General features: G+C 45.5%; 1 protein-coding gene across 1 annotated transcript in view; it reads right to left on the bottom strand.

Moving 5' to 3' along the window:
- LOC124561711 overlaps window positions 1-27,739 on the bottom strand; it is a 198,553-nt gene that overhangs the window by 31,620 nt on the left and 139,194 nt on the right. Inside the window, exons 6-7 of the mRNA XM_047130939.1 lie at window positions 14,841-15,916; window positions 7,529-7,814 (exon numbers count right to left, since the gene is read on the bottom strand). Of these exons, the coding sequence (XP_046986895.1) occupies window positions 7,529-7,814; window positions 14,841-15,916 (1,362 nt within the window). The remainder of the gene's footprint in view (window positions 1-7,528; window positions 7,815-14,840; window positions 15,917-27,739) is intronic.

The raw sequence follows: 27,739 nt of genomic DNA, 5'->3' as shown, positions 1-27,739 counted from the left end.
GACTCTGTAATATGCAACAATTATGTGATGTTTGCTGCCAGTAGTGATATGAGAACGACACTGGAGCATAAGCTAATCAAAAAACATCTACATCTACATCTACATCTACATCTACATTGATACTCCGCAAGCCACCCAACGGTGTGTGGCGGAGGGCACTTTACGTGCCACTGTCATTACCTCCCTTTCCTGTTCCAGTCGCGTATGGTTCGCGGGAAGAACGACTGTCTGAAAGCCTCCGTGCGCGCTCTAATCTCTCTAATTTTACATTCGTGATCTCCTCGGGAAGTATAAGTAGGGGGAAGCAATATATTCGATACCTCATTCAGAAACGCACCCTCTCGAAACCTGGCGAGCAAGCTACACCGCGATGCAGAGCGCCTCTCTTGCAGAGTCTGCCACTTGAGTTTATTAAACATCTCCGTAACGCTATCACGGTTACCAAATAACCCAGTGACGAAACGCGCCGCTCTTCTTTGGATCTTCTCTATCTCCTCCGTCAACCCGACCTGGTACGGATCCCACACTGATGAGCAATACTCAAGTATAGGTCGAACGAGTGTTTTGTAAGCCACCTCCTTTGTTGATGGACTACATTTTCTAAGCACTCTCCCAATGAATCTCAACCTGGTACCCGCCTTACCAACAATTAGTTTTATATGATCATTCCACTTCAAATCGTTCCGTACGCATACTCCCAGATATTTTACAGAAGTAACTGCTACCAGTGTTTGTTCCGCTATCATATAATCATACAATAAAGGATCCTTCTTTCTATGTATTCGCAATACATTACATTTGTCTATGTTAAGGGTCAGTTGCCACTCCCTGCACCAAGTGCCTATCCGCTGCAGATCTTCCTGTATTTCGCTACAATTTTCTAATGCAGCAACTTCTCTGTATACTACAGCATCATCCGCGAAAAGCCGCATGGAACTTCCGACACTATCTACTAAGTCATTTATATATATTGTGAAAAGCAATGGTCCCATAACACTCCCCTGTGGGACGCCAGAGGTTACTTTAACGTCTGTAGACGTCTCTCCATTGATAACAACATGCTGTGTTCTGTTTGCTAAAAACTCTTCAATCCAGCCACACAGCTGGTCTGATATTCCGTAGGCTCTTACTTTGTTTATCAGGCGACAGTGCGGAACTGTATCGAACGCCTTCCGGAAGTCAAGAAAAATAGCATCTACCTGGGAGCCTGTATCTAATATTTTCTGGGGAACAAGCCCGTTCCGTGGAAAATCCGCTTTGTATATAACAATGCTTCAATTGAAGCCTGTGTACTTGGTACACGCCCTTGAATATTCATTACGCGATACGCGAATTAAGTCAACCAATGTGGAACCTACACTGTAGTCATATAGGAAAAATCATTAAAAATAATGCTAGTGCTAAATGAAGTATTTATTGATCAATATGCCCAAGTCAAGCTGTCATGCACATGGTAAAATCTGTTTGATAGATGGGTGATAACCAGGCAAGCTACACTGATAAGAAAATTAAAAAATTTCACAAAAGGGCTATATAGCCTAGTAACAACATGAAAAGTGTGTTGTGATAAGGTAAAAACAAATAGACGCCATGTAGATGATAGTGAGTATGCGAAGAACAGTTAAAAGGTATTAAAAAATAAACTGTGTGCATAACAATGGAGGAAAGGACGGAATATTGTGTGTAGCAGGGACAGAAAATGACTGTTGTATCTGCACCAATATATACGTCGATAAGTCTGGTGTTGAGTGACAGACTGTCCTAGTGCAGTGCTCAACGAACAATAGACAGTGTATAAAAACAGTAGGTATTGATCCGTTCGGAGTCGAGTTAAACGAACCTAGCTCGACGGGGACATGTAGTATGTGTGTTACGAAACATTTTCACGTGTTGAAAGACGCTCTGGCAGTGTACCAACCGTGGAGTGAGTGAAAATGTGTAGTACAATGTGCGTGTGACGAACCTTGAATACCAGTGTCACAATGCCACAAGAAACCTGTTATCACGCCAAACCATCCTGTGCATACCAGTGAAGCGACGGATTACTGAACAATAATCGCTTTTAACAAGTTGCATCTTCTTCCACAGCTAGTAATCTGTGTCCTTAAAGGCAGTACACCGTTGTGGAATGTTTGTTTCATGCGCTACAACGGGGAGCCATGTGGAGAAGCCGAGACGAGTGCCGTGCCGCCAGCCAGCCGGTCGCGGTAAACCACTGCCACTCACCGACATCGGCGAATGGTTCGCCGCGGTTCGCGACTGCTTGGGCGCCACGTCAGCACGACGTCGCTGTTACTGAGAGCAGGTCGTCGAACCCAGCGGCCGTCGGCACGCGGCGTTCCAGACGACGCGACTCAACAATTGCTTCGCGCCGCCAGCTCCGTACAACATTGTTGTCATTCAAATGAACTACCAAATATGTGTTTAATGCACTAACATGAATAGGGTTTAGTGGACACGAAATGACGTGACAAACATTTTTTTTTTTTTTTTTTTAGTTATTCAATACGGACCCAAAGTATTCATTGGTTCAGTGATATATAGATATAATATGTTTTCGTCATGTTAATGAAGTATACTCGCATGAATGCTAGACATTTTAAACCAATTGTCGCGAGTAAATGCAAGGACGATTCATGATACTACTGTAAAAATGTGTAATAAGTGACTTTCATTACAATCCAAAACACAAATATTATATGGGTAACAAAGAGACTAAAGGTTTAACATGCTCTCACAAATAGCCTTTGTTATATGTGAACATTGGATAGAATCTGAACTTTTTGTGATCAAACTGGGTATTAAAACAAACCAGACGAGATGACCATGGCTCCGGCGCAGTTTTCCCAGGTTTTCTGATCGCACGTAGCCCGAATGGGGGAGCCAAATAAATGTAATGACCCTGGGACTAGGTTTATGGTCACCTCGCAAAGTGTAAGAACAGTATAAAAAGTGTAATTAAACCTACAGTGTAAAAGAACTAAGAAGTTTAAAGTGAATGTTCTAACCAAGGTAACAGACAATAACCAAACAGACGTTAGTGGCAGCATATTGCCGAACATTCTTAACGTTAGTCAATTGCTGCCAGGGGGCATTGTAACGTCTAGTAAGAAACAAAAACAACATATTATGTAGTAACGAGAAAATTATATGTATCATATTGTGTTATTGTATAAAATTATGTATTTTTTTTATTATTTATTTTTGAGAATATCTGCGTCGGCGAGTAATGAAACCGCCACAGACGATAAATGTCGAACAAAGATTAAAATAAGTAACTAGTATATAATACGTGACGAATAGCAATTTCTTTGTCTTCTTCATCTGGGAGTCGAACGAGTAAGATATCCTGTGTCGTAGTAGCGAACGCTAGTGTAGCATTCTTTTGTCGAGACTAAGCAATGTACGCCATTACGTGTGAATTCACAAAGGTCTGTAATCACTGAGATATTTAAAGGTTTTAATAGAGTTGTTTAAATGAAAACTTGTATTATTTATTGTTAAGCTTGCTTGCATATTATCCCATCCTGTTGAGACATTTTTCAGTTATACAAATATTATCTGTGGTGCTGAGCTGCGTGGAGAACGAAGAGCCGCGGCGTATTTAAACGACTTACAATATAGTAGAGCATACCGCAAGGAAGCGGTAAAATAATAGTAAAATAATATTATTTCTTTTAGCTCCCAGACTGGCAGTGAAGATCAGCAGATTTTATGATGTGTTGCAGATTGACGCGGGCTGCTGATAGGATATAATTTACAGTGCAAATAATTTAATGTACCTTCAGAATCTGATAGGAATCTTGCTGTGCTCCGTTCTGATCTGGCAAACTTTATAGTGACAACGTATTTTTTAATGAGAGTCTCATGTTCTTGGGCTAGTCGTGGTATGAAATAGCATTTTAACGAGAAATAAAATCCACTGCGAACTTGTGTTTTTGAACGATCACACGGACTGTAACATCAGTGCTCATAACGAAGTAATTTCAACTTTTAATCACTATGAAGTAGGGAAGATATATTGATTCTTAGCATGAGTTGCAGTTACGAAAAATCGTTCCTTAAATTGTAGGCCAGATACAGAACAATAAGACTTCTATATATACATTTTATTCCGCTAAAGGGTAATGATGATAAAGAAAAGCAAAGCACAGCATTATTAACAGATATTTCGCGGCTCTTCTCGTATGTTTATTAATAAAAAACGTGAAAAACTGGAGCACGGAAGGTTCTGTACAAGCTTGATTTATATAGTTTGTGCATCCATCTCGGTAATCGAGAATTTCGACGATATTTGCCTGCTATCGATATCGATACTTGCAAGATACCAAAATAAAGTTACGTACATGACCGAATCTTTTGACTGCATTGACAAAGAAGCTTAAATTTTTACATCGCCAAGAGACCGTAGATTTTAATATGCAACATAAATTGGAACTTGATATGTCACCCATTCTTGAGAAAAAACAGTGGAGCAGACAGACAGACGAGGAACAAAGCGATCATATACGGGTTCCATTTTTGCCGTCTGTGGTACGGAATGCTGTAAAGACAAAACTAATGACAAGCGCGGAAATGAGAACAACGAGGAACTTAACAACGAAATTGCTGATCTCGGAGTAGACGAGCTTAAGGGATGGTGCTACCCAGGCAGCAAAATATCCCATTGCAATTGAAGCAAGGAGGACATCACGTGGAAAGTGGATCAGGCAAAAGGGTCATTTCTGGTCAAGTGACGTCTGCTGGTATCAAAGATAGGTCTTGAGGAAGAAATTTCTGAGAATATACGTTTAGAGTAAAGCACTGTGTGATACACAGTGACAGACAGAGGGAAAATCGGAAGGGAAGAGAATCGAAGCGATTGACTTGCGGTCCTAAGGAAAATGAGATGGACTGATAAGATTAGAAATGATGAGACCCTTTGCAGAATCGTCGAAGAAGGGAATATCTGGAAAACGCTGACAAGAAGAAGGAGCAGGATGATAGGACATGTGTTAAAACATCAGGGAATAACCACGGTGGTACTAGATGGAGCTGTAGGGGTAAAAGTTGTAGCGGACGACAGAGATAGCAACATATCCGGCAATAAGTAACTGAGAACGTAATGTGCTACCAGAGTTTTAAGTCATCTGATCTGAAAAAATACGACAGGAAAGCAGTAATCGATTATATACATTCAGCGTTATTGAAATCTGTCGGAGGTGTTAGAACTAGGAGGTTATTTGCATTGGTACAGAAATCTATGAAAAGGATCAGTTAGCGTCAGATTTCCAGAAAAACAATATACTCACACTGCCAAACAATATACGTGTAGGTAAATGAGGAAGCTATCAGATGATTAGTCAGACAAGCCATGCCTGAGAAGAAAAAAATGATGATGCACTGGCGATGATCAGTTTGATTTCAGGAAAGAAAAATATGCCAGAGAAGTAATTCCGACGATGTGCTTTCGGACGGATGTCTGGAGCTAACGAAGACAGCGAATCTGTTGAAAGTAACGGATTGCACAGTGCGCACAGTGTATAGCTTAACGATAATCAAAGCGAAGAGGTAAGTGATGAAGAGTAGTAGGAAAGAGAGTAACGATTTACTCAACATCAAAATAGGGATAGACACACTGGTAAAAGAAGCGAAAAAGATTTCGTCCCTGCGAAGCAAGATTACGCAGGAGGGCTGAAGCAAGGGAAGAGTCAAAAGTAGATTAATACAGCCTAAGAAAACTTACCTCTGCAGCAGTTCCCTGTTAATAACAGATACTGATATGGGAGTGACGAGGATGTTCTTGAAAGTGTTCGCATGGAGCACAGCATTGCATCTATGTAATAAGCTGACCGTTGCAAATCTGGAGAGGAAGACATTGGAAGCACTTGAGCTGCTGTGTTGGCGAAGTGCACGGTGACTTAAGAAGTGCAGAACAGATTAACGAAGATCCTTACTAGAAGAAACGCCGGGCGTGTGGGGTATATGCGAAAGTCAGCCCAGGAACAGGTGCAAAATAAAGGGGGTGAACCAATACTGGATTATGACAAATGTATCAAACTGTCTGACAAAGAAAGTGAAGTGCCCGAAAAGGGATGAAGAAATGAAATGAAACTTCACGGGCTGAAAGGGTATGTCATATTATTACAGTGAACAAAATCGATTGAAGTGTACAAAGAACTTGACAACACCAATGGGCTCACCAGTACGACGTTGCACCCACTATGGTCTGGGTACATGCACTGATTAGGTTGAGAATGGTGTCATAATACCGTTACATCCTCTTTTTGAGACAAACGGGCCAACTACTGCAACTGGTTCTTGAGAAGTAAAGCATGAGGAAGCACGGTGTCCGTGACGTACTGTTGTACCGTTGGAATTCCTGCAATTACTACCAGCCGTCTTGAAGTCATACCCGATGTCTTGCTCCTTCTCGTCCCTTCACAACATCAGGAGTTGCACCTCTCTGCCAAACACGTGTGAAGAACGGGATGTCTCTCCAAGTCCCCGTCACGCTCACCAACCAATGTCATTCATGTCATTCATGCTCTGAGCACTATGGGACTCAATTGCTGAGGTTATTAGTCCCCTAGAACTTAGAACTAGTTAAACCTAACTAACCTAAGGACATCACACACATCCATGCCCGAGGCAGGATTCGAACCTGCTACCGTAGCGGTCTCGCGGTTCCAGACTGCAGCGCCAGAACCGCGCGGCCACTTCGGCCGGCAACCAATGTCATTCAGTACGCTGCAGAAATGTAATTCATTGCTGAACACAATTCGACGTCATTCATCAGCAGTCCATGTTTCTCGGTCGTGGCACCCCTCCAAACGCCGCAGTTTCCCATCTGATGTTACCGGCAGCCTGCATATGGGACTGTACTTCCCTAGATCAGTTGTTGCTAGTCTCCGGCCAATGATGCGGGAAGACAAAGAATGTAGCAGAGCGTCCATCACTTGTTTTAGGATGGCAGAGGTACAAATGTGAAGGGGTTACGACGTGCTTGGTTCACACAATACGACAATTCTATCTTATGGTGGTCAGGCCTTGCCGACTAGAACCTTGATCAGGATGCGTGCCTTCTCGTTCACATATGATCCAACGTCAGGCCACTGTCACAACGGAATACTTCACAAATCTGGATATTGTACCATTCGACCAGCCTGCTAACGATGACTCACAACGAGGGCCCTAGCAAACTCTGTTGGGTGCTGATAATGGTATCTCACACGTGTACGTGGCATCTCTATGTCCACCTCATGCCTGACACTGTTCACGGTCCTTACGTACCATAAAAGGCTAAAACAGCAACAACACTGCTGGACTCTGGTGACGGTTCTATCTGTGACAGAAAGTTGCAACACTCATCATTTACGTACCCGCTGATGGTGTACATTTATGAAGTGACATTGATGACATCCAATCACGTCTTCTGGGTGCTTCACCTCTTTTGTCTGTCATTGCATGTTGGGTGTAATTGTTAGGTATTGATGAAAGATGAGGGACAGCAGTAGAATGGTTGATGACTTATAACGTATGTACATACCTTAGGGTCGCGAGTATCGACGCCAGAATAAACGACGATGCGATTGAGCGTGGGGCAGGCATCCTCCCGAGCGTTGTAGGGCAGCTCGAAGCCGCGGATCTTGAGGTAGAGGAAGCTGTTGGCCGAGTCCTCCGGCTCGATGAGCCAGGGGTGGCTGACGCAGCCGAGGCCGGCGCCGTCCCCGGACAGCAGCGCGCTGCTGGAAGCACCCTCCGCCGCCGCCTTGGCCTGCTGCTGCTGGGCCGCGGGGCTGCGCAGCGTGATCTCGCCGCTGGAGCCGCGCAACCTGCGCATGTTGCTGAGTCAGATGGTCGTCAACACTACCAGCTCACTCATTTACGGTAAATCTCTGGCGGCGACAGAACACCTTAGCATACAATATCGATCATACGGCAGTTAAAACACTGTCTATCAATATCATTTGTGTCAAAACCATCATGGACCTCTAGTAGTGATGTCGGGTACGTGTCACATTTTTATCTTATGAAAACACTGTTTCTTTTTCTCTTCCCTAAATACTTCTAAATTATGTATTCATAGTAGTCTTACATCTGCATTATTCCCGCCAGTCCGAAACGATCCGAAACTTAATTAACAAAAAAATAGAGAAAAGTTAAGATGATTTTAATGCTTCATGTGTTCTATGTTCTCCCACTCAATAGAATATAACTCACAGAACGATCCTACAACATGCAGAGCTGTCAGAAAATTCTTTCTGTGGGACGATGGTCAACTCGTGTATCGCATTGGCTTCAATGTCAGTTTAGTTGTCAAAACGTTGACCTTTCGTGTGAATCTCTGCAGTTTGTCGTTTAAAGCCCGTTTTGTATTCATAACACCAACCCGTGATGATTTTTTCCGGAAAAAAACTGTCCAGAATTTGCACTTCAATTAAGTCACGGCAGGCGTACTCACATCGTTACATTTGTTTAGGGATCATGGTTTACAGGACAAACTTTGCACACACTTTTCTCCATTACCATTTGTGACACTGCAACGTTGACACACCTCAGCCGTACATCCTGTACTTAACAATGCCTGATCAAAATTGACTGGTCGAATACACATCTACTGTTTACAGTGTGGTTAGTTCAAGCTGCCACGTTAGATACTGCGGTGTCGTCGCCTATACACCCGAATAAAATGAGTCCCAGAACTGTTTGAACGGATGCTTTATATGCAGGGTGTCTGACAATTCTTATTACGAAATTTTACGATTGTACAGGGGACATAGCAGGTAAACTTGTGATAATAAACTCACGTCTAGCAATGAATCGTATACATGCGAGTTTACTGCAGCTATCACAGTTTCCCATTCCCCACTGTCTATTGTCCATCCAGTCTCCAAATTCCAGATAGTGTGCTTTGCATGTTCTCGCTGGTCTAACTCTTTTACTTCTTCCAGGTGAATCCATTGCACTACTCGTTTCGATCATCTTTTAATCTCTAACCTTTCAGGATCCTCATACCAAAGTAAGATATTTGTTCCCGTTGTGTCTATAACAGTATTTCCATCTTCCATTTTCCTCCGTATTTCCTCATTTCCTATGTGATCCAGTCTTGAGATTACGCTCCTCCTCCTCCAGTTTTCCGTTTCTATTCCAAGAAGTCTTTGTTTTTCTCTTTCATTAATTTCCCGGGTTTTGAGGTAAAATGTGGTTGAACATAGGATCGCTTTCAAATCTCCCGCTTCACGGTATGCACAGAGTGGGCGGATTGAACTCTGTACTCAGTACTCTATGGCATGGTCTGTGTTTCACGTTCTCGCCGTCTGGCTCTCTTCTATTTGACGAAAGGTGTCCTCTACAAATTCGAGAGAGTGGTACGTCCTGGGACCACGACTATCAATCCCCCTAGATGCGAACGTACCAGTTTGTTGCAGCTACTGTAGTCCGGCGAAAATGATATGCGGTTTCGTAAATACCTGAGGGACTGACAAGCGCAACCTCTTCACACACAGTGCGTATTGTGAAGCGTATTCGATCTTCCATTTTATATCCAAATGGTGTGTTTCGAGACGTCAAAACATTAGCTAGTAAATCCCCTCTACAAACCTTTGAAACTTGTAATAGAAATTGTGCTATATGATAAACCAGAAATCTAACGATAAAACTAAATTGTTCAGAGGTATTTGTTGCGTATTTTGATATAAGAGACCCGTGGTCTCTGGTAGCAGAGCAGTGGCATTTTTGTTTGACACCTTACCCAAATTTATATTTGTGTCTGTATTACAGTGAAAATATGTACGCAATACATTTGTACGCAATTGCATTTGTCGTCCCCCCCCCCCCCCCACAACAAATGTGTGTGTGTGTGTGTGTGTGTGTGTGTGTGTGTGTGTGTGTGTAGATACCTAGGATAGTTAGAGCTTACAGGGTTTGCATTTGTCATCTGCTAGATAGTTTTCTCGTAGTATATTGTGGATATTTTGCTTGTGAAATTACGTAATAAAACTTTTATCCCAATTATCTATTATTTCATTCTATTCCTTTACAGACACAGTGAAATTTAACCACGCGTTGAAAGTGTGTAACTTATCATAGGTTAGTGTGTCATGCACGTGTGACACCTGTTGCACGGAGCAGTTAATTGTATCTGCCCTACGTGTGTCACTGCCCCGTTGCTGGGATACTGGAGGACGGCTGCCCGCAAGAGCGGGCATGAACAAGTGCGGACAAAGATACAGGTGCCTGCTAGGCAAGTGACTTGCTGGCAGCGGCGTGGAAAGTTGTAGATGCGGTTTTGTATTGTATTGTATTGTATGTTAACCGGGGACCTAGAAACGACGGAAAGGCTCCGTCCCCGCTGCAGCCACAGTGGTCCACAATCCCACGACGACTACTGCAGTCCACTTCACCCCTCTGCCGCCCTACACCGAACCCAGGGTAACTGTGCGGTTCGGCCCCCGGTGGACCCCCCCAGGGAACGTCTCACACCAGACGAGTGTAACCCCTATGTTTGCGTGGTAGAGTAATGGTGGTGTACGCGTACGTGGAGAACTTGTTTGCGCAGCAATCGCCGACTTAGTGTACCTGAGGCGGAATAAGGGGAACCAGCCCGCATTCGCCGAGGCAAATGGAAAACCGCCTAAAAACCATCCACAGACTGTCCGGTTCACCGGGCCTCGACACAAATCCGACGGGCAGATTCGTGCCGGGGACCAGGCGCTCCTTCCCGCCCGTAAAGCCGTGCGTTAGACCGCACGGTAACCGGGCGGGCTTAGATGCGGTTTAATCTATGACATGTGAGCACTCTGTTGGGCTGAACATACCTCTGAGGGGACTGCCTCACCTGTGGGCTGTTATTAATGCCATTACGCCGGTAGGAGAATAAGTATCAGCTACGCTGCCGTTGTAAGTTGCGAGGCAGGAACCGTTTATTGCCTATACTGTGGATTACATGGATAGGCCTTTTGCAACAGACAGCAATTCTGTTGTTAACTTACGTGTGACGCACTGCACCCTGGTTCCCTTCGGGTCGAGCTGTTATTTGCAGTCGCTCCTCCGATTTTATGTTGCGAGCGAAGGCGCTCATTCGTATTTCTATAATAGACTGTGTTTACCTGATTTTCTTGACACATATGCGAGATCTGTGGATTAATTTTTTTGAGTCATCAGTCTTGTGACTGATTTGATACTGCCCGCCACGAATTCCTCTCCTGTCTCAACCGTTCCATTTCCGAGTAGCGCTTGCAACCTACGTTCTCAATTATTCGCTGGCTGTATTCCAATCTTTGTCTTCCTCTACAGATTTTACCCTCTACAGCTCCATCTGGTACCATGGAAGTTATTTCTTGACATCTTAACAAATGTTCTATCATTCTGTCCCTTCTTCTTTTCAGTGCTTTCTATATATTCTTTTCCTCGTCGATTCTGCGCAGAACGTCTTCATTCCTTACCGTCAGTCCATCTAATTTGCAACATTCTTCTGTAACATCACATCTCAAAAGTTCGTTCTCTTCTTCTCTGGTTTTGCCACAGTCCACGTCTTACTGCCATGCAATGCTGTGCTCCAAGTGCACATTCTCAGAAATTTCTTCCTCAAGTTATGATCTATGTTTGATACTAGCAGGCTTGTCTTTCCCAGAAATCCCATTTTCGCCAGTGCTAGTCTGCTTTTTACATGCTCCTGGTTCCGTCCTTCATGGGATATTATGCTGCCTAGGTAGTAAAATTCCTTAACTTCATCTGCTTCGAGATCACCAATTATGATATCAAGTTTCTCGCTGTTCTCATTTCTGCTACTTTTCATAACTTGTGTTTTTCTTCGATTTATTTTAGTCCATATCCTGTGCTCATTAGACGTTTATTCCATTTAACAGGTACAGCAATTCTTCTTGACCTTCACTTAGGATAGCAAAGTTGTCAGCGAATGTTATCACTGATATCCTTTCACCTTGATTTTTTACCCCACTCCTGAGCCTTTATTTCCGTCAATGCTTCTTCGACAGATAGATCGAACAGTAGACGCGAAAGGCTACATTCCTGTCTAACATCCTTTTTAATCCGTGCACTTCGTTCTTGGTTTTCACTCATATTGCTTCCTCTTGGTTCTTGTAGACATTGTCTTTTCTTACAGGTCACCGAGTTTTTCTCAGGATTTTGAACATCTTGCACCATTTGAAATTGTCGAATGCTTTTACCAGGTCCGCAGATTCTATGAATGTGTCTTGATTTCTCTTCAGTCTTACTTCCATTACCAACGCAACGTCAGAACAGTCTCTCAGGTGCCTTCACCTTTCCTAAAGCCAAACTGATCGTCATCTAAGAGATCTTCAATTTTTTATATTTATTGCCTACGAGATAATGTGGCTTGATAGTTTGTGTACGTAAACCTGCACTTCCTGTAAAATGTTTCTGAAAATTTGACTGTAAACTCTTTGTCCGGCGTGTTTCCTATTCAATGCACGCCAGCCTTGTTTAACTCACCAGGGTCTCATTTTTTTTTTTAGAATAGTGTTTAATTCTGTTTACTCGCGTGCGCGGGTTTGTGTGAGTGTGTTTTTTTACAGGATAGTTTGCCATAACTTAACGCCTTACTTAATTAATTCTGACGCGAACCCGGAAAGGGGGCCTCGCCGTATGCTTTGGTTGCTCTTGTGGCATGCATCAAATCATTTTGTAACGTAAATTCCTAATAAATCTGTCGTAAAGGTATGTATTTTGACACAACAGCTGGCCAGCTGATTCTGGTACTGCTTGTTGTTACCTGTTTTCGGAACTGGCCGACTGTGTGATATTTTTTTTGTTATTCTGTTTTTTGTTTTTTGTTTTTGTGGCTCCCAGTCCTTGCTGATACCTTCTGTATATTGGGTTGGTTACTTCCATAGTGTGTTTACCCGTAACCGCAGAAATTAGGCGTTTGCCTTACTTGGGTGTACGATAATATCAATTGTATATGGTACCGTCATTGGAACCTTTGCATTTATAATTAATCTCTCTTTTGATTTAATGGAACTCATTTCTTTTGAAACTCACTTCAGTAATTCTAAGCAACACCCTCTAGAGGTGGTATTTAGTATAATTTTGGTTCGGCCGTTTGTGACACTCTGTATGCTCTAGGCGGTTTGCCATGTAGTTATCACAAACCTAGTTTATTGATCGGTCATTGCGATGTAAACCTCACAGTGTAAATAAACCTGATAATCTGCCTGTCTGCGAAGGCATCTTCAGATATCAGCTTAAGATCCCTCAAATCAGTTACTAATTCATTTCTTGTACTGTAACCAAATTTCATGTGAATCCTAATGCCAATTCTCCAGTTGTAAAGCTTCGTTGCGTGGCCGGTAACCGTTACTTCACTTAGTGCTATTAAAGTTCCTTGTAGTGAAATTCTATTTTCTTAAATCAGTGATGTCATAAACTGGTCTCTATGGCCAAGGCATCAGCTACAAAGCTAGAGGTGGATAAATGGGAGGAACCGCGCTGTTGCTACGGTCGCAGCTTCGAATCCTGCCTCGAGCGTGGATGTGTGAGATGTCCTGAGGTTAGTTAGGTTTAAGTAGTTCTAAGTCTAATTGACTGATGACCTCAAATGTTAAGTCCCATAGTGCTCGAAGCCATTTGAACCACATTTGGAGAAGTGGGAACTGGTAGTTGGCAGTCGGGTCTCTAGGAAGAGAAAGTGCTCCAATTGTTTCTTTTCGAATACTTATAATACGTTTAGTCAACTATCGGAGTCATGTGGAGAAGAGATTCCAGAAGAGTTTCCAGTAGTTGCAGGACAGGCAAGATACAGCAGACATCTAAAGTAAGTAGAAAGCCTTTGTTAGAAGAATTAGGCAAGGGATTCTCCTGCTAGATAGCAGTCGTAAGTGTGACGTAGGTGCTGAAGATATTAGGTGCGGAATACAAGTCCCCAGCTGTTTTAAACCAAGTACTGGGATCAAAAAGGTGACAAAAGACGTAGCGTCTTTGTGTAAGGACTTCACTGAAGAGGATCATATAGAAATAGTGGGGTGGTGGCGAGGTGGTGGAGCCTCGGAGAGTCTTGACAGGGATTGGGCTTATAGGCGTTGATTTGAACAATCTTATTCAAACTCGGTCCAGCACCCTCTGAAGCCCCACATTAACTCGCCTCATAGCTCTGTCTAAGTGGGACCACAACAGGGATGTTACGTTATGTTATGTTATGTTAACCGGGGCCTAGAAACGACGGAGAGGCTCCGTCCCCGCCGCAGCCGCAGTGGTCCACAACCCCACGACGACTACCGCAGTCCACTTCACCCCTCCGTCGCCCCACACCGAACCCAGGGTTATTGTGCGATTCGGCCCCCGGTGGACCCCCCAGGGAACGTCTCACACCAGACGACTGTAAGCCCTATGTTTGCGTGGTAGAGTAATGGTGGTGTACGCGTACGTGGAGAACTTGTTTGCGCAACAATCGCCGACATAGTGGAGCTGAGGCGGAATAAGGGGAACCAGCCTGCATTCGCCGAGGCAGATGGAAAACCGCCTAAAAACCATCCACAGACTGTCCGGCTCACCGGACCTCGACACAAATCCGTCGGGCGGATTCGTGCCGGGGACCAGGCGGGGCGCAACAGGGATACAAAGTGAATGTTTGTGGTCCGAGTTCACAGCAGTCCCGTCTACTGACAAGGCAATGAGTCGTTCCGTGACCATGTAAGTTTGGCTCGCACTGAGCCACGGAACCCTATAAATAATAAATATCTGCCCTCTGTGTATCAACGACCCGGAATTTGTAAATCTTTCGTGTCTCAGAGGCTTTCGGAAGTTATGCGAAACAGATTTTAGTGATGCATATCAGTCGGGTACATACATTTATGTAAAGTGTTGGTAATCCATTTTACCTCCTATCGTCTCTTGTCGCAAGGCACGACAAGCCATCTCCTACTTCGGCAGCCGACACGAACTGGTATTCGCCTTCGAAGTTGAAGTCGCTAAAGTCCTGTGTGATGTTCATGAAGGTGACCGTGAAATTGACCTCCACGACGGAAGAGGAGAGCGTCTGCATCGGCAGCGGCTCCGACAGCCTGGAGCAGATGCAGTCCCTCGGCAGCTGGACGCCGGGCCACGGGTACTCGGACACCCAGAGCTCGGCGACGGCGGCAGCGGCGGCGCGGGCCGCGCGGCCTCCAGCTGGAGCCGGCCTGGCGCAGCGCCAGCGGCCGGTGCGCGGGTCGCGGCGCGAGTGGCAGGCGCGCTCGCCGAACCTGGCGCGCGCCAGCGTGAGGCGCACGCGCTCGCCCGGCGCCGCCTCGAAGCGCAGCACGCAGCTGAGGTTGTGCGCGCCGCCGCGGCCGTACAGGAAGACGCTGCGCGGCGACTGGAAGCGGCCGGCGCGCGGCGACAGCGGCGACGAGCGGAAGACGCGGTCGCAGGGGCCGGCCTCGGCGCCGGCGGCGGGCGCGCCCTCCAGCGACGTGTCGACGAACTCGTAGCGCAGCAGGAACGACAGCGGAAAGAGCGCGCTCGCCTGGAACGTGTCGAGCGTCAGCTCCGGGCCCGACGACACGTAGCTCTCGGGCAGCGCGCAGGGCCGCGTGTGGCGCGTGCTGTTGCTGAGCAGGCTGTGGTCGCAGAGGCGCGGCGCCTCCTCCTTGCAGAACTCGCCCAGCAGCTGCACCGCCCCCGCGCCGCCCCCGCCGCTGCTGTTGGTCACCGGGTCCAGCCGGCCGTCCCACAGGCGCACGCAGCCCGCCACCGCCGCCCCCGTGTCCCAGTCGGCGCGGTGGAACTTGAGGAACGACAGCCACACCGTCTCGTGGCGCCGGCCCTGGAAGTGGTAGCGGCACGTCGTGTTGGGCGGCAGCGAGTGCTGCGGGCTCTCCACCTCGCCCCACGGCGCGTCGAAGCTCGTCAGCAGGAACTCGCAGTGGGCGTGGTCGCGCACGTAGCTGTGCGACCGGGCATCCACCAGCACCACCTGAGTACCAAATTCCAGATGTCAGAAATCAAATAAATACCAGCTAAAAATAACTGAACATATTTTTTTCTGCTGTGACTTCTAGAACTGGAGTATGTAATGTTTATGATGAAAACTTCCGCTACAGTTGTACAATTTTTTATTGACTAATATCGTTATGGTACCAGGTTTAGGGACTGGTTGGTTGATCGGGGGAGGGGACCAAACAGCGAGGTCATCGGTCCCATCTGATTAGGGAAGTGTGGGGAAGGATATCGGCTGTGCCCTTGCTAAGGAACCATCCCGGCATTTGCTGAAGAGATTTAGGGAAATCACGAAAATCAGGACGGCCGCACGTGGGTTTGGACCGTCGTCCTCCAGAATGCGAGGCCAGTGCGCTAACCACTGCACCGCCTCGACAGTTTTAGGGAATCAGCTTCATCTTCAGGTATATGTATAAATAGTAGGGTGAAGCGTACATGTCAAAGGTAATTTACAACGCACCACATCTGCTGTATATGGCTCATCAGACTGAATATCCAAACGCGCGCGCAAAAGCCACCTTTCAACTTTAGCTGACCTAAGGCACCCTAACCAAGCAAGAGCTGGCACATTTGGGTATTCAATCTGATGCGCCATTTATGGCACATGTGGTGGCTCCTAAGTCAGCTTTCACGTTGACGCTTAGTGCGACTATTCACAGATGTACTTGGATGTGAGCTCCTGAAACCTGCTGATGTAGAGGCTTTAGTCAATAAATAATTTTACAACTGTAGCGGACGTTTTCGTCATGAAAAATGTTCTAAAATGTTCTGAGGTATTCAGCTGGGTGGTGTCGTCCCACTTGTGCCGTTCATCATGAAGCTGACTTATTTCCATCTTCGTGTGGTCCTGGTGGTAATTGGAAACGACTTGACACGGCAACAAATCATTTTTCCGAAATACCGCACCACTTGGACGACGACACCTGACTGCATACCAGAGGACTTATATGCCAGGAAATTTTACTATCACACAGGCCACATATTCATACTCAAAGTAATGTGTGACGTAGATTTGTGGTAAGGATGTATATTGCCCATTAACAGACTTCACATAGGCCTGCAATACCATCACGGAAAGCAAATGGGACGTAGTAGAAGAATCAGGAAGCGGTTTAATCCGATAAGACTTACTAGAACGCGGTTTAAGGAAACTAAGGAAGATTTGAAAGCAGGGAATCTGAATGTTTTAGGGCGGAGATGCGAGTGAAGCTGAGAGACTGCTTGTCTCAGTCGCGTTTGGCAGGGAGCACCTGTAAAGCAGCACCGGACAGAAGAGCTGTTAATATAAATTTCGAGGTTAAACTGTTAGCATTTGCCGATGACATCGTTGTGTCTCCAGAGGAGGAAGACAAACTCGGCAGATAAGAGAGTTAATGTAGGAGGCACAGGAAGTGGATTTCAAGATTAATGAATAGGAAACGATATGTTTTGTAGGAAGGAGGAAAGATGAAGAAGAAGTGGGGTGAACACTAGATACAAGATGCTCGTTAAGAAGACTGGATTCTTAAAATAACTAGGAGGCACTGTTAATTGATATAATGACGTAACGTATGCAGAGAGAGGAATGTTTGGCATGAATAAACCATTTACCGGCAAACAGTTAAGGAGAACATCGAAACTTCGTATTTAGAAAGCAATTGTGCATCAATATAAACACATAGTGACAAGATTTCGACACTGAGAAAGAAGACTGAGACGAAACCTATCTTTGAAAAAAAGGTATTAAGAAACATTTGTGCACCAGTGTGTGAGTATGAAAGTTTCAGTGGAAGATAAAATAGGGAAGTGCACGCAATGTGCTATTTGCCAGATACTAAGAGCAGTAGTAAAATTCAGGAAAACTGAATGAGTGGGAAATGCTCTGAGAAGGGCATAAGAGAGGAAGATACTTGACAGATAACAGGAAGAAACGGAAGACGGTAAAAAGTAAGGCTCGACTTTTGTTTATGTGGTTGTCTAAGTAAGGCAGGCTACAGTCAGGTATTGACAGGCATGTCAACGCGTGCCAAGCGGCTCCCTTCGATCTACAAATATCTCGATTTAACCTGTTGATCTTGCATTTCACGTTGACTTTGGTAACTTTGAGATATATTTAATCCAAAATTTCATTTCTGTCACTCAGGTTTGCATCAAGTATAAGTCTGAGCTTCTCTGGTTCCATGTTTTAAACACTCCTTCACAAGGCTCTTAACCATTTTTAACGCTCAGTACATCAGTCACAACTTGGGGTAAAATTTTAAAGTAAAAAATTTTTCCAGTATTGGCGAAAACAAAAACATGTGCTTAAAATTAACGACCCAATCAAGTTCAGAAGATCAAATATTAGGATAAAAGAAGTACATGTCTAAAACAAAACGACACCGAAAATTCTGAGAACTAAATCCGATAAAACGGAGAGAATTTAGGTCATACCATTTAGAAGTCTGGGCTACAAGAGATTGGTTATTAAATTCGTTGCCACCAAATGGAAACTGGCTGAACATTTTGAACGGAAAGAGAATCATTGAGGAAATCATAGAGAGATAACGAAAAGTAATGAGAAAAGTTCGGCGATCCGCTTATAGTGTAAACGGAATACGCAGAATTAGAGTAAATGAAGAAACAGAAAAGCAAACATACATTTATTCGGATATGAAATTACGCAGGTTGAAGTTCTACGGGCATATTAAAATAACGAAAACAACCGGATTAACTAGACAGGTTGTGGATTTCTACTATCATCACAGTAAAGCTAAAATTGAAATACACTCCTGGAAATTGAAATAAGAACACCGAGAATTCATTGTCCCAGGAAGGGGAAACTTTATTGACACATTCCTGGGGTCAGATACATCACATGATCACACTGACAGAACCACAGGCCCATAGACACAGGCAACAAATGGTTCAAATGGCTCTGAGCACTATGGGACTTAACTACTGTGGTCATCAGTCCCCTAGAACTTAGAACTACTTAAACCTAACTAACCTAAGGACATCACACACATCCATGCCCGAGGCAGGATTCGAACCTGCGACCGTAGCAGTCGCGCGGTTCCGGACTGCGCGCCTAGAACCGCTAGACCACCGCGGCCGGCACACAGGCAACAGAGCATGCACAATGTCGGCACTAGTACAGTGTATATCCACCTTTCGCAGCAATGCAGGCTGCTATTCTCCCATGGAGACGATCGTAGAGATGCTGGATGTAGTCCTGTGGAACGGCTTGCCATGCCATTTCCACCTGGCGCCTCAGTTGGACCAGCGTTCGTGCTGGACGTGCAGACCGCGTGAGACGACGCTTCATCCAGTCCCAAACATGCTCAATGGGGGACAGATCCGGAGATCTTGCTGGCCAGGGTAGTTGACTTACACCTTCTAGAGCACGTTGGGTGGCACGGGATACATGCGGACGTGCATTGTCCTGTTGGAACAGCAAGTTCCCTTGCCGGTCTAGGAATGGTAGAACGATGGGTTCGATGACGGTTTGCACTATTCAGTGTCCCCTCGACGATCACCAGTGGTGTACGGCCAGTGTAGGAGATCGCTCCCCACACCATGATGCCGGGTGTTGGCCCTGTGTGCCTCGGTCGTATGCAGTCCTGATTGTGGCGCTCACCTGCACAGCGCCAAACACGCATACGACCATCATTGGCACCAAGGCAGAAGCGACTCTCATCGCTGAAGACGACACGTCTCCATTCGTCCCTCCATTCACGCCTGTCGCGACACCACTGGAGGCGGGCTGCACGATGTTGGGGCGTGAGCGGAAGACGGCCTAACGGTGTGCGGGACCGTAGCCCAGCTTCATGGAGACGGTTGCGAATGGTCCTCGCCGATACCCCAGGAGCGACAGTGTCCCTAATTTGCTGGGAAGTGGCGGTGCGGTCCCCTACGGCACTGCGTAGGATCCTACGGTCTTGGCGTGCATCCGTGCGTCGCTGCGGTCCGGTCCCAGGTCGACGGGCACGTGCACCTTCCGCCGACCACTGGCGACAACATCGATGTACTGTGGAGACCTCACGCCCCACGTGTTGAGCAATTCGGCGGTACGTCCACCCGGCCTCCCGCATGCCCAGTATACGCCCTCGCTCAAAGTCCGTCAACTGCACATACGGTTCACGTCCACGCTGTCGCGGCATGCTACCAGTGTTAAAGACTGCGATGGAGCTCCGTATGCCACGGCAAACTGGCTGACACTGACGGCGGCGGTGCACAAATGCTGCGCAGCTAGCGCCATTCGACGGCCAACACCGCGGTTCCTGGTGTGTCCGCTGTGCCGTGCGTGTGATCATTGCTTGTACAGCCCTCTCGCAGTGTCCGGAGCAAGTATGGTGGGTCTGACACACCGGTGTCAATGTGTTCTTTTTTCCATTTCCAGGAGTGTAGATCGGCGCGGAAAACAAGAGCTCAAGGAAACAGGAGGAACACAATGAAAAAAAAAAAAACATTTAGGCGGAAAAATCATGACTGAACACTTTGTTTGGCAGAATAACAAAAGAAGACGGACGACGGCTTGGTATGACTAGTATAAAGGAGCCCATCATGAGGTAACGAAAGTAATGTGGGTGCAAGGGAAACCTGAAACCATACCATGCATATGCTTATTGTACGTTTTCCTGAAGGGCCCAAGCGAGATAAACAGTAAAATAAAAATGACTCGTTTCGTTATGTTAAGATTCAACATAATGCTAAATGGAAGTATGCGACCTTTGTAAATGTTATATATACCAGCGATCGCGATGTAATAACTTGTTATACATATATTTCGGTATCTTGACTTTTCAAAGTAGTGGATGGTGGGAACCAACCGTTTGGTGATTTTCAGTTATAAATAAATTAGCCTCTGGCTACATTCCGCCGAGCTGAGAGGACGCCAGCAGCAGCAGCACTTGTCTGATAAACATTAAATTAATTTAGTCTTTTTTTTCACGTGTTTCTGCAAAGAATTGTACTGTACATGTGTATTTTACCTGTGTAGACTAGTGGTTAGAAAAATCAATCGTAGTTTTTGTTTTTGCGTAAATCTTGTGAATGTCCTGTAGTTGTAGAGCGCTTCAGACAGAACTTGCAGAATATCATTAGTAATTTTCCTGATCACACCGTTGTGATAGGGGGTGATTTCAGCTTGCCAGGTATAGATTGGGAGTGTTATGCCATCAAAACTGGTGCCAGGTGCAGGGATTCGTATGGCATTGTTATGGATGTCTTGTCCGAAAATTTCCTTGAGCAGATTAAAAAAAAATGGTTCAAATGGCTCTGAGCACTATGGGACTTAACTGCTACGGTCATCAGTCCCCTAGAACTTAGACCTACTTAAACCTAACTAACCTAAGGACAGCACACAACACCCAGCCATCAGGAGGCAGAGAAAATCCCTGACCCCGCCGGGAATCGAACCCGGGACCCCGGGCGTGGGAAGCGAGAACGCTACCGCACGACCACGAGATGCGGGCCTTGAGCAGATTGTTAGGGAACCAATTCGTGAGGGTAACGGCTTGGAGACTTCCTGGCAACAAACAGATCGGAACCTATCGAGTCATTTAACGTAGAGGAAGGTATCAGTTATTATAAGGCTGTCACAGCATCTATGACGACGGGTCCTACAAGAAATGTTGAGAAAGGAACATATACATGCTCAGCAAAGGATAGAAATTTCCGAATATCTCAGCAGTCAGTGTCAAATATTCGGTGATGAAAACGAAGATATGGAGAACAAATGGGAAAAAACGGAAAAGCATCATTCAATATGTCCTAGACAAGTAGGTTCCGAGTAAGATTTTAAGGGATGGGAAACATCCACCATGGTTTAATAGCCGTGTGAGGAAAGCGCTACGAAACAAAGAGGACTTAATCTGAGATTCAAGAGAAATGAAAAAATCTTGCTGACAAACAAAGGCTGAAGGAAGCGAAAATGAGTGTAAGGAGAGCAATGAGAGAAGCGTTCAGTGAATTTGAAAGTAAGACGTTGCCAACCGGCCTTAGTAAAAACTCTAAGAGATTATGGTCGTATGCAAAATCAGTAATTGGGCCTATATCATCTATACATTATCTCAGCGCACACACCGGTACCGAGACGGAAGATAACAGAGAGGAGGTCGAAATACTGAATTCGGCCTTCTGAAGCTGTTTCACCACGGAAGATCGTAGCACTGTCCCTTCTTTCAATCGACGTACGAACGTCGAAATTGCAGTCCCATTTTTAAGAAAGACAGATCCACACAATTATAGACTTATATCGTTGACGTCAGTCTGTTGTAGAATTATGGAACATGTTTTAGACTCAAGAATTATGACGTTTTTGGAAAATTAACATTTACTCTATAAAAATCAACAAGAATTCCGCAAACAGAGATCCTGCAAAATTCAACTCGCTCTGTTCCTCCATGAGATCCACAGCGCAGTGGACAACGGCGCTCAGGTTGATGCCGTGTTCCTTGATTTCAGTAAGGCATTTGACACCGTCGATCGTTGCCGTTTAATGAAAAAAGATAAGGGCTTACGGAGTATCGGAGCAGACTTGCCATTGGATTCAAGACTTTCTTGCAGACAGAACTCAACACGTCGCTCTTAACGGGACAAAATCTATAGATGAAAGGTAATATCCGAAGTACCACAGGAAAGTGTGATAGGATCGCTGTAGCTGTTTACTATACATATAAATTATCTAGTAGAAAGCGTCGGATGCTCTTTAAGCCTATTCGCAGATGACGCAATTGTCTGTACCAAAGTAGCAACGCCAGCAAATAATAAGAATTTGCAGAACGACCTGCAGAGAATTGATGACTGGTGCAGGTTCTGGCAGTCCCCTAATCGACTGTGCATTAAATAAATTGAAAACCATCCTTGCAGCCAAAGGCTAATTTATTTGTAATTATGAATTCCTCTTGGTGATTTACTATGATCAACGTGCGGCTTTTGCTTTGTCGATAAAGATGAGGGTGATGATGACACATCCGACAAGCATTTCTATGTCAGCTCCGAGTAGATATCTTATACAATAGGAAGGAAGGAAGATGGAGGAGGGAGGAGGGGCAATGCAGAAAAATTGAGTGCTTTGTCTGAGAGTGGGAAGATGATGCTGAGCTGGGAAGTAAGATGTATAGCTGATGGCTGGAGGAGGAAAAATTGAAAGTTGTTCAGGAGGATGGGAGGGGTACTGGAGCCCTGCTTAAGCTGAGAATATGATGACGAAGGCTATAACCCGTAGGATGGTTAGGTGTCACAGCGGGTTCCTGGGTCAAGAAGAGGAAGCAGGTCAGACAATAAACAAATAAAAGCTCGTAGGAGTGTTAGTAAATTTGGTCCCTGCATTGAGAGCAATCTATATTGACGTCATCTGCTTCTTACCGCCCTCTCTAGTCAGGTGAGAATATTATATTTATGGCGTTTAACCTCAGCCCTGAGTGGAAACAGGCTGAAGTGAGTAATTACGAAGGAAGGACACGTCAGTCACGGGAGCCACATCGCTGCCTCACTGAATGTTCGGAAAGCGGTGCTGGCTGCAGTGCTCCATGGGACGCATTCTGTGATAGTTGCCACGAGTAGCGCATATGACGTAGGTGGTTCCATCGGAGGATGAAAGAGATATCCTTTGGCGACGTTTTGGCGAGCCTCCAGACTGCAGTAAAGCGTTCTCTCTATCCTCTCACAGTGGTAGCATTTCGTACGGAGTCGTCCGCTGATGGGTGGCAAAACACATAGTTTCTCTCCAAAAAGGCTCTCAGAAACGTCTTAACTCAAATAATGAATTGAGAGGCTCTCTTTTTAGTTCCAACGTAAGGCCCTTTCTAATAAAAAACCAATTTCCTCAATGGAAGGAAAGGCTCTTGCTGTAGTATTTACTAAGCGAAATCGATTTCCTTTGTCAAATTGGGGCCAGACTTTCGGTGATACAAACAAGTACTATCTCTCTCACTCATTATCGTCTTTCTCTCTCTGACCTCAGCTGGTAATTTTTAATTCGAGTTTTCTAGGAGGAGACAGAAACAAAACGCTGACGTGGAGAGGAGCTCAACTACAAGCTCTCACTTATGCAACTGGTGCAGCAACTGGTCTTGCTACTCCATGGAGAAGCGAACGAACATAGGAGCTTCTCAAGCACAGCCAAAAATGGTACTCGGAAGCTATGTGGCAAGGCATTCGGTTTTTAGTTTCGAAAGAAGAAGTACTTAAACATTGGACGGGAGCGCTGCAGACGGAAGACTTCGGCGTGAGGAGCTTTCTGATGACAATAGCTCGACTAGCGATATCTCGGGTCCAGATGGAGGACCACGCTGTTTTCAGAGGCGAACCCGACTACTTAGTGGTAAGCGTTGCTCCGTCAGTTGCGTGAGTGGTTTGATTAGGCTTTTATCACTCTGATACGGGAACATTTCACTAGATAAATTTCCTTTATCCCCGCAAATTTCTGATACTTACTTTACAAGTGGACGGCAGATTAGTTTAGAGAATCTTGATGCTTTTCCCAAGTGCACTACTCATACAGACGTCTAATGTGCTGTTTATGCTTCCTTTTAACTCATGGTTAATCATCTAGCACTCATAACATCATGATCTCAGCAGCTGTTTTCTGGTATTATCTTACTGTAGGAGATTAGGGCCCGAACTATTGGAGTAGAATGTCAATATTTTAAACGTAGCTGCACAACAGTAACGGTTTCACGCAATAAAATTATAAACAGCCGACCAGCTGCAATGGATAAAGAAATTCTTTACCTAGGTTTCGGCAAGTATAAATTTGTCTTCTTCAGAAGGTAGCAATTTTACATTAGTAAGGCCTAATTTACCATCGCCGTTTTTACAATTGTCGGCATAGATCCATGTGTCAAAAATAAAATATAGCCCTAGAATTAGGGTTTGTCACGTAAATATAAAATAGCTCATGGATCTTGCAGAGCTATTTTATATTTTATTTTATATTTATATTTTAAATATAAAATAGCTCATGGATCTTGCAGAGCTATTTTATATTTACGTGACAAACCCTAATTCTAGGGCTATATTTTATTTTTGACACATGGATCTATGCCGACAATTGTAAAAACGGCGATGGTACATTAGGTCTTACTCATGTAAAATTGATACCTTCTGAAGAATACAAATTGATATTTGCCGAAACCTAGGTAAAGAATTTCTTTATCCATTGCAACTGGTCGGCTGTTTATAATTTTATTGGAGCAGAATGTATTTACGTGTCCTTTGCGTCTCCCGCCTTTTCTATGACCTATACGCTCAAGAATTGTACAAGCACTGAAAACCCTCTAATGATCAATCATTTGACGCTGTGTTGCTGTTAGGTCACTGTTAATTAAACTTCTTTGCTATTGTACATGCTGAAAACAACATTAATTGACTATGTGTCATAACGGTTACCTTTCTGTGGTTACTACATTTCATTTCACAGTCAATTAGTAGAGTGTACAATTGACAATACTTGTAGTTTTAGTGATAACAGAATGTCGAGTCATTTCCCTGCGCAAGTCAGACTCTAAATACATTTATACATCCCCTCCCCAACCCTCCATCACGTCCACACCTTACACCCTGGGGCTTGTCCTTTCGTGTTGGACAAGTAGCTAGTGAGCTCTCACCTATCCTTTGACGTAAGTCTCAAAGGGCAGCCACTGTTCGCCCTTTCATTTCTCCGCTGTCCGCTCTAGCTGGCGATACTACGGTGTGCCTCTACTGCACCGGCGCGCCACTGCGCAAACGACGGCACTGCTCGCTAGCGCCCCTTGCGGGCCAGCAGCCCGCTCAGCGGACGCCATCAGCATTCGGAAGGCGGCAGCGGCGGCGGCGGCGGCTCGCGGCGCCGGAGGCTCCTGGAGGAGGCGGCGGGGGCGGAAGCAGCAGGGGGTCGATACCCGCGTAAAGGCCTCCGGCGCGGGCCGCATGCATATTGCACGCGCCACTCTGCAGCGGGCGCGGTGCATTATTCACCCCGGCCGCGCTGCACCTGCAGGGCCCGCGCCGCGCAGCCAGTAATGTCTCGCCACACCTCTTGCGGCCGGCAGGGGCATCCGGAGGAGCAGAATGTGCCCACATACCGCCGTAATGGAAGACGTGCGTAGCAAATGGTTCCACGGTGTGCTCTGCTCTAATACGAGGCCAACGAGCTGGAGTCGAGTGCAGCCAGTCAACAAGAAGCTCAGCTTCTTGCGCGTAGGGCCAGCCGTCTTGTGACGAAAATATGGCAGATACCTCAGTGTTATTATTCGAACATGTGTCTCAACGCAGAGGAAGCAAACTGCCTGTAACATTTTACGCGGGAGAGGCAGTCAGCATGCCTATCAAGCTCGCTCGTTACTTGTGGCCTTGGCAGCTACTCGGGAGTAGGGTAGCGAGTAGGACGTGGCTCGAGTACAAGAGCTAAAGAGCGAGGAGACCAGGTAGTAGTCGGCGTGTGATAATTAATCACCTGCAATGAAAACTTCAAGCGTGACAAAAACACATTTGGTGATGACATTTGCACAAGGTACAAAAGGGTAATGCATTGGCGGAGCTGTCACTGTACTTTTGTCAGACGTGATATAGGACGCACCACGAGTCACTGAGCGCGGGATGGTAATTGGAGCTAGACGAATGGAACATTCCATTTCCGGAATCTTTAGGGTATTCAATATTTCGAGATTCACAGTGTCAAGAGGGTGCCGAGAAGACGAAATTTCAGGCATTATATCTCACACGGACAACGAAGTGGACGGCGGGTGTCGCTTAACGACCAAGAGCAGCGGCGTTTGCATAGAGTTGACAGTGCTAACAGACAAGCAATATTGCGTCAGATAACCAATGTGGGACGTACGACTAACGTAACCATTAGGGCAGTGCGGCGAAATTTGGCGTTAATGGGCTAGGGAAGCAGACGTCCGATGCGAGTGAATTTGCCAACAGAACGACATCCCCTGGGCTCGTGACCATATCGACTGGATCCTGGACGACTGAAATGATGGGTCCCGATTTCATTTGGTAAGAGCTGATGGTAGGGTATGAGTGTGGTGTTGACCCCATGGAGCCACGGATCCAAGTTGTCAAAAGGGCACTGTCCAAGCTGGTATTGGCTCTTAATGGTACGGGCTGTATCCATGTGCTGTGAACTGGGTCTTCTAGTCGCACTGAAACGGACATTGACTGGAAACAACTCCTTTCGGCTACTTGGAGACCATTTCAGCCATTCATGGATTTCAAAAAAATGGCTCTGAGCACTATGCGACTTCACTTCTGAGGTCATCAGTCGCCTAGAGCTTAGAACTAATTAAATCTAACTAACCTAAGGACATCACACACATCCATGTCCGAGGCAGGATTCGAACTTGCGACCGTAGCGGTCGCTCGGCTCCAGACTGTAGCGCCCAGAACCGCACGGCCACTCCGGCCGGCCTCATGGATTTCATGTTCACAAACAACAATAGAATTTTTATGAATGACACTGCGCCACGTCACTGGGCCACAGTTACTTGCGACTGGTTTGAAAAAAATTCTGAACAATTCTTGCCAGTGACTTGGCCATCCAGGTCGGTAGACATGAATCTCATCCAACCTTTATGGGAAGCAATCGAGAGGTCAGTTCTAGCAAAACATCTTGCACCATATTTGTATGTTTTAGTGAGACTAAATTACGAAGCTATTTGCACGTTATGTTGCATATTTCGGCCGTATTTTCTGGGATGGAAACAGCTCCACAGCCAGTCCATAGTGTTGAAACCATTATCTTCACTAATGTGTAACGATTCTAGGACTGCCCCTACTGCTTTCTGTAGAAATATCAGACACGTCTTACATCGTACCACACTTGGAAGTCTGAAGAACAGTATACAAACTC

The sequence above is a fragment of the Schistocerca americana genome, chromosome 1 (genome assembly GCF_021461395.2).
Source record: "Schistocerca americana isolate TAMUIC-IGC-003095 chromosome 1, iqSchAmer2.1, whole genome shotgun sequence".
Lineage (NCBI taxonomy): Eukaryota > Metazoa > Arthropoda > Insecta > Orthoptera > Acrididae > Schistocerca > Schistocerca americana.
The sequence above is the reverse complement of the archived record's forward strand: the minus strand, read 5'-3'. Positions and strand labels throughout refer to the sequence as shown.